The 8,406-nt window shown below is 45.4% G+C and overlaps 1 protein-coding gene across 1 annotated transcript in view; it reads left to right on the forward strand.

The window, feature by feature from the left end:
* Window positions 1-3,671, forward strand: part of LOC109925934 (nck-associated protein 1-like) — a 63,378-nt gene extending 59,707 nt beyond the window's left edge. The window contains exons 30-31 of the mRNA XM_048618993.1: window positions 1,688-1,777; window positions 3,163-3,671. Of these exons, the coding sequence (XP_048474950.1) occupies window positions 1,688-1,777; window positions 3,163-3,279 (207 nt within the window). The 3' untranslated portion in view covers window positions 3,280-3,671. The remainder of the gene's footprint in view (window positions 1-1,687; window positions 1,778-3,162) is intronic.
* Window positions 3,672-8,406: the final 4,735 nt, after the last annotated feature.

Here is an 8,406-nt window from a genome sequence, read left to right on the forward strand (position 1 = left end):
GTGTGAGAGTGTGTCTCTGTGTGAGTGTGTGAGAGAGAGTGTGTGTGTGTGAGTGTGTGTATGTGTGTGTGAGTGCGTGTCTGTGTGTGTGTATGTGCGTGTATGTGTGTGTGTATTCATGTGTGTTTTTGTATGTGTGTGTGTGTGAGAGAGAATGTGTGTGTGCATGTGAGAGAGTATGTGAGTGCGTGTCTGTGTGTGCGCGTGTGCGCGTGCACGTGTATGTGTGCGTCTGTATGCGCGTGTGCGTGTATGTGCATGCTTGTGCGTGTATGTGTGTGTCTGTGTGTGTGTGTGTGCGTCTGTCAGAAGGATTTACAAGTTCATCCTCAACCTATCCCTTTCTGGCCACAACACTTTAGGATGTGTGTGAAATTTTCGGAAAGGGTGCAGGAAATTGACGACCTTCATGTTGATTGATAGATCAGGGAAATTGGGATTACTTGGGAAGAGAAGGTTTAGAGATATGATTGAGACATTGGAAATTGTGATGGGTTTGGACAGAGTAGAGAGGGAGAAACTGTTCCCTTTGGTAGGAAGGTCAAGCACCAGAATCAGGAACTAGAAATTGCTGGAGAAACTGAGGCAGCATCTGTGGTGAGAGAAACATGGTTAATGTTTTGGATCCACTGACCCTTCTTCAAAATTGATAGTAGCTCAAAAAGGCAGTATTTATGCTGATGACAGGGTCTGAGATGTGGGAGTTGGGGTAAGGATATGGGAGAGGGTGCCTCAAGCCCTAAAATTATTGAACTCAATATTGAGTCCAGAGGGCTGCAGGGTCCCCAAGCGGAAAATGTGGTGTTGTTCTTCCAACTTGCATTGAGCTTCACTGGAACACTGTAGCAAGCCAGAGACAGAGATGTTGGCTAGGGAACAGGGTGGTGTGTTAAAGTGGCAGGCAACAGGTAGCTCAGGTTCTTTTTTACAAGCAGAACGTAGATGTTCTACAAAGTGGTCACCCAGTCTACACTTCATTTCCCCAGTGTAGAGGAGACCACATTGTGAGCAGCGAATGCAGTGGACTAGATTCTGGGAAGTGCAGGTGAAGTGTTACTTCACCTGGAAGGTATGTTTGGGCCCTTAGATACTGGGGAGGGAGGAGGTAAATGGGCAGGTGTTGCACCTTCGCTGGTTACAGGGGAAGGTGCCGTAGGGCTGTGGGGGTCGGGGTTGGAGGTGCTGGGGGTGAAGGAAGTGTGGACCAGGGTGTCCCGGAGGGAACGGTCCCTGTGGAATGAGGACAAGGAAGGGGAAGGGAATATGTGTCTAGTGTGGGCATCTCGCTGGAGGTGGCGGAAATGGCAAATATTTTAAAGTGATTGGCGAAAGAAGCAAAGGGCATCGTGAGGAAACATTTATTTACATCGTGGCCAGTCGGGATGTGATTGCTTAGATTGGAGGAGGCGCATGGGGGATTCAGATAGTTATCCAAAGAAAAGTAACATTGCAGTGAAAGGGATGGAGAGCGAAACTAGGTAAGTTGTTCCTGCAGAGAGCCAGCACCCACATGATGGATAGAATGGCCTCCTCCTGCAGATTGATTTGAGGAGGACATTGATTTTTCTAGAGTTTTAACAAAATGTTGGCCTTGCACAACAGCCCCCAGTGTCAGGGCAGAGGCTCATTATGATGGGGAGAGTAACTGTAGCTGTGTTCTCACTGTAATTTTGTGTCCCCTGTTTAGTTTGCCTCAATGAGCCTCCTCCAGATTGGTCAAGAGACAGATAAACTACTCGTGAAGAACCGGGAATCGATCTATCTCCTTCTTCATATGGTAAGCTCCACCAATCTTTGATTCCTTTACACACGAGATTGTGCTGTTCAGCTTTAAAACAGATCAGGCCCCTAACATCACCCTAATTCTGCCTTTCACACCTCATCCCTGTACTCAGCGGCTTCCAACAATTTTAAAATGCACTTCGACCAGTCCACGGCCTCACCACTCCCTCGATCCTTAAATTCCAACTGCTCAACAAAGTTGTAAGATCGATAAAGCCACAGTATAAAGAGAAAACAAAACATCCTTTGACTATGTGGCATGAACCACCTCGTGTTTATAACATGGTTCACAGGGAATACGTTCCTATCCTGGAACCTAGCGGAGGGTAAGAGACCATGAGGAGGATACTGTTGCTTTGTTGAGAACAGGAGTGAGTGCCAATACTCAGGAATATATTAAAATGAGGCATTTATTGAATATAAGGATATTTACAAAAGTATAAAACAATTCTGAACAATATAAGAAAGAAAGAAGGAAAGATAAAGGAAAGGAAAGAGAGCATGTCCTGTGGAGAGATGACGATGCAATGCAACTTCATTATAGCACAAGCTTTAACCCGCAAATGGTGTGATTCCAAATGGTAAAATGACCCCAAATAATCTATCCATGAGAAGTTTCTAAAACCATAATTCAACCCTTGGCACATACATTGTCAAATTGCGAAATACCTTGGCATGACAATAGATCTGATTTAGAATCCCTACAGTGCAGATCTCTTTCAGCCCATCAGATCTGTACCAACCCATCCTACCTAATAACCCTGCACACTTTAGGATGGCCAATCCACCCTAACCTGCACATCTTTGGACTGTGGCAGGAAACTGGAACACCCGGAGGAAACCCACACAGACACGGGGAGAATGTGTGAACTCCACATTGACAGTTGCTCGAAGATGGAATCGAACCTGGGTCCCTAGCTCTGTGAGGCAGCATTGCCAACCATTGAGCCACCTGGGTTCCTGCACTTGACAAGGAAACAGCTATTTATTGCAAATAGGCTAGGGGCAGAATCGTATAAGGGTCTGAATGATGTGGGCTATGGTGAGAAATGTGGCACAATTTTTGTTTCTTTTCTTCACTCGTGGGACATGGGAGTGCCTGGCTGGGCCCAGCATTTGTTGCCCGTCCCTCGTTGCCCCTTGAGAAGATGGTGGTGAGCTGCCTTCTTGATCTGCTGTAGTCCATGTGCTGTAGGTTGACCCACAATGCCCTTAGGGAGGGAATTCCAGAAATTTTGACCCAGTGACACTAGGAAGGAACGTAAAAGCAACAACTTTCTGACACATTGAGCTGTAATGAGCATGTAATTCCCAGAAGTCAGCAAGCTAGCAGCAAGAGGTCTCTTTCTTGAGCTCATAAAGTGTCGTTGTCTTTCATAGTTAATCGAAGAGTCCCCCTTCCTGGAAATGGATATGCTGGAGCCTTACTTCCCGTATGTTTTGCTGAGAAACGCCTTCCGCGAAGTGTACAGACCTGTCATGATGACCACGGGATAAATCTCAGCAGGAGCTCTCCCTCCATTTTGGAATTGGTCAATGGAAGCTGAATATCATGGGGGTGTTGGGGAGAGTTGCAGCTACAGAAAATGGCAGCTTCACACAGCAGGGGCATGGGCGATTGGGGGGGATGGAGGAAGGAAGTTGGGGGGTGGGATGGGGGGAATGTGCAAAGGGGCTTTCAGAGGTGCAGTAGGATTGCCAGAGGATAGGAGGGGTATTGAGAGAGAGAAGGGGGTTTGGAGGACAGAGGGGATGGGGGCAATAGAGGGTGGAGCCACATGGGGAAGGGAGGCAGAAATCAGAGGAATGGAGGCAGACAGGATGTGAAGAACCAAAGATACAGGTTTGTTCTGAAGACTTTTGATGTGGATTAAAGGTTGCAAACTAAAGTCTTCTGCTTTGTGATCCTTCATTTGGGAAAAGCTTCTGTTTGCTGGAATGGCCTGTAACGTGTGCATATGCCTTGGGGAGCAACTTCTAACCATTCGCGATGTGTACCCATCCAAATCCTGTGCCGATTGGGCTGAATCCACTTTCTTTTGAAATACCTCAGTGTTGTCTGAGCTATCTTTTCTTCTTTTGGGTTGCAATGTGGGCATTGCTGGCAAGGCTGCCACTTGTTTGCCATCCTGTATTGTCCTTGAGGCAACTGCGTGACCATTTTGGAGGCAACCACATTGGCTGTGGGCCTGGAGTCACGTGTAGGTCCCTCTGGATAACGATGGCAGATTTCCCTCCTGAAAGTGAACCATTGATGGCAGTTGCCATGGTCACCAGTTCCATTTGTTATGGACCAGACCAAACTCCACCCCCCCAAAATATATTCAGAGGATGGTCTAGACCCTACATTTTTCTTAGTATAAGGTGCTGCATTCCAGATGTAATTCGATTTTGAACTGCCAGATTTGAGGCAAAACACACTTTATTCATACACTCTGGTTAAAATACAACAAAAGAAAGAAGAAATTAGAATAAATTAAATCTATTGGAAAACTTAGAATAATAGATTATTTGACTGCTAAACAGTAACTAAACATCTGATAAACACACCCTTGGCAAAGGCAAATTCAGGTAAAATAGATTGTCACACAGGCAACTGTCCAGCCTAAGAGGAAAAAAAAGTCAAGAGAAAACTGCGAGAGAGAGAGAGTAGGAGGGAGTGCTGTACTGCAACTTCCACCCAGCTTCAAGACCCCAACAACTGATAAACTAAAACGAAAAATCCTGGTTCTGTGGGAGCTTGACTCCACCCATTCAGGCTACTTCTATGTTCCTACTTTTAAAAAAAAATCCCAAAGCCTCACGGGCTTTCAATAGACAGCTCGATACCTCTGACTTAAAACCTCTCTTCAAAAAAAAACAGGACAAAATACACCTCTTAAAGCCATAGTATCATCACTCAAAACTAGCTTTCAATTCCTGATTTATGAGTTTAATTTAAATTCCACCAAATCCAGGCCGGATTCAAACCTACATTCCCCACACTGTGAACCTCTGGATTGCAAACTCAGCAACATTCCCCCCGTTAGCTCAATGCCACCTTCCAGCGTTTCTGAATGTGTTGAGACTGAGGTAACTTTAAATATCATTAAACTGCCATGCCAGGAAGCATGCCAGGCTCTCAAACTAAAACATGTCAACCAACCAAGTGCCAAGAGAAGTGAAGAAAACATTCCCAACAAACTTGGAATCTCACTGCAGGCAAGGCAGTGGTGCCTGCCAATCATGGAAGAGCCCAGGTCTGCCACGAGACAGGGCATGTGGGCAACAAGGATGGGAAGTGAAGAAAACAGCAGGGAGCCAACTGTCATGTCCTCTCGGAATGGTTCAGAGCTGGGCAATGGCAGGCCAGATATCGAGAGGGTGGGGGCTAGAATGTGGGTGAAGGTTGACAGACTGTCACTGGAGGTACAGCTGCTGCAACATTGGCATTGAATATAGATGTGGGTCCACAGAATTCTCCAGGCAACAAACGTTTGAGTCTGCATTCCCTCAAGAACCTTTCAAAAAGCTGCTGTATTGAATGACTCCAAGCATCATCCTCAACCTATAAGACCATAAGGAGCAGAAGGAGGCCATTCAGCCCATCAAGTCTGTTCCATCATTCAATAAGGTCATGGCTCCAGCCCCACTTTCCTGCCCTTTCCCCATAACCTTTGATTCCCTTCCAGATGAAATATCTCTCTATCTCAGCCTTGAATATACTTAATGGGCCAGCCTCAACAGCCCTCTGTGGTAAAGAATTCCACAGATTCACTCCCCTCTAAGAGAAGAAATTCCTCCCCATCACTGTGTTAAATGGGTGACCCCTTTTTCTGAGATTGTACCCTCTGGTCCTAGACTCTCCCACAAGGGGAAACAACCTCTCCTCATGTCCCCTGTCACGTCCCCTAATAATCTTGTATGTTTCAATGAGATCACCTCTCATTTCTCTAAACTCCAACCTATTCAACCTCTCCTCATAAGACAGTCCCCCCATACCCAGAATCAGCCGAGTGAACCTTCCCTGGACTGCCTCCAATGCCAATCTATCTTTCCTTTGATAAGGGGTCGAAAGCTGTTCACAGTATTCCAGCTGTGGGCTGACTAGTGCCTTGTATAGTTTTAGCAAAACCTCCTGACTTTTATACTCCATTCCCTTTGAAATTAAGGCCAACATTCCATTTGCCTTCCCTATGACCCGCTGAACGTGGATGCTAGTTTATTGTGATTCATGGATGAGGATTCCCAAATCCCTCTGTTCTGTAGCTTTCTGCTGTCTTTCTCCATTTAAATAGTATTCAGCCCCTCTATTCCTCCTGCCAAAGTGCATAACCTCACAGTTTTCCCCATATTATATTCCATGTGCCAGGCTTTTTCCCACTCCCTTCACCTGTCTATATCCCTCTGCAGACTCATTGTGTCATCCTCACCACTTGCATTCCCTACCTGTTTTTGTGTCACTCACAAACCTGGCTGTAGTGCATTCACTTTCCTCATCCAAGTCAGCAACATCTTGGGGGGAGGGGAGATGGAAATGTGATGGCCAAGTGGTATTATCGCTAGGCTATTAATCCAGAGACCCAGGTAATGTTCTGGGAACCCAGGTTCAAATCCCACCATGGCAGATGAGTGAATTTGAATTGAATGAACATCTGGAATTAGGAGTTTAATGATGACTGTGAAACCATTGTCAATTGTCAGGGAAAAACCCATCTGGTTCACTAATGTCCTTTAGGGAAAGAAGCTGCCATCCTTACCTGGTCTGGCCTGCATGTGACTCCAGACCCACAGCAATGCAGCTGACTCTTAACTATCCTCTGGGCCACTAGGGATGGGTAATAAATGCCAGCCTGGCCTATGATTAAAAAAAAAGTAAATAATTGTGGTGCCAGTACTCACCCCTGTGACATTCCACTAGTTATAGGTTGCCATCTTGAACATACCCCTTATCCTAACTCATTGCCTTTTCTTAGTTAACCAATCCTCTATCCATACTACCTCCAACACCATGGACTCTTATTCAGTAGCCCAACATATGACATCTGAAAATCCAAATATATTACATTCACTGCTTCCCAATTGCCTGTTCTGCCTGTTCCCTTCTCAAAAGAATTCTAGTAAATGTGTCAAGCATGGTTTCCTCTTTCTAAAGCTTTGTTGACCCTACTCGATCATATTATATATTTCTCAATGTTCTGCTTTACATCCTTTGCGATAAACTCTCACATTTTCCCAAGAACAGACATTGAGCTAACTGGCTTATAGTTACCTGTGTTTTTTGTCTCCTTCCTCTTTTAAATAAAGGTGTTCCATTGTCAGTTTTCCAATCCTCTGGGAATTTTCCAGAATCTAATGCCGCCATATCCTCTTGCTTTGTAAACTTAAACTTCCTCTCTCCCAAACTATCCCCTATTTATTCAGTTTAAAGCCCTACGGCCCTTCATTCGATTCAATATGAGACTGTCCCAGCATGTTTCAAGTGAAGCCCGCCCCAGGGGAACAGCTCCCTTCTACCACAGGATTGGCGTCAGTGTCCCACAAATTGAAATCCATTCCACTCACACCAACAGCCAGTACCCAATGCCAGCCACCCAAAGGTGCAGGAAATATGCCCAGAGAGCTCCACATGTGGATGGGAAATCAGGGAGAATCGAACGGCCTACTCCAACTCAGAATCACAGAATTATTACAGCACAGAAGTAGGCCATTCAGCCCATCATGCCTGCACTAATTGTATCCCTAAGTACCAATCTCTTGCCATTTCCCTGTATCCCTGTACCCCATTTCTATCCAAATAACCATCCAACGCCCTTCTCGAATGTCTCAATTGAACCAAATTTCCAAGCAGTGCATTCCAGACTCTAACTACTTGCTGGGAGAGAAAGCTTTTTCTCACATCACCCTTGCTTCATTCACACATCACTTTATATCTATGCCGTCTCGTTCTTGTTCCTTTTACAAGTGAGAACAGTTCCTCCCAATCTACTCTATCCCAGCCCACACTCATGATTGTGAAAACCCCTATCAGATCTCCCTCTCAGCCTTCTTCTCTCCAGGGAGAACAGTCCCAATTTCTTCAATCTGTCCTCATCGCTGAGGTTTCTCATCCCTGAAACCGTTCTTGTAAATTGCTTCTGCACTCTCTCTCCAATTCATTCACATCTTTCCTGTAAAGAGGTGCCCACAACTGGACACAATACTCCAGCTGAGGTTTAATAAGTGTCTTGTACAAGTTCAACATCATCTCCCTGCTCTTGTACTCTATGTCGCTATTCATAAAGCTGAGAACACTGTGTTATCTCTGACTCCAGCATCTGCAGTTCTTACTATCTCTGAGAAAACTGTGCGCTTTATTAACTGTTCTCTCCCCCGGTCCTGCTACCTTCAATGATCCGTGCATATGTACCCCCAGTTCCCTCTGCTCCTGCACCCCCTTCAGAATTGTACCCTGTATTTTATATTGTCTTTCAAAGTTCCTCCAACCAAAACGCACCATCTCACAGTTCTCTGCATTAGACCTCGTTTGACATCAATTGCCTACTCCAATTTGTCAATGTCCTTTTGGAGTTCCACACTATTCTCCTCACAGTTTACAATTCTTCCAAGTTTCATGTCATCTGCAAACTTTGAAACAATCCTCTG

Source organism: Rhincodon typus, chromosome 41 (genome assembly GCF_021869965.1).
Source record: "Rhincodon typus isolate 14 chromosome 41, sRhiTyp1.1, whole genome shotgun sequence".
NCBI classification, from domain to species: Eukaryota; Metazoa; Chordata; class Chondrichthyes; order Orectolobiformes; family Rhincodontidae; genus Rhincodon; species Rhincodon typus.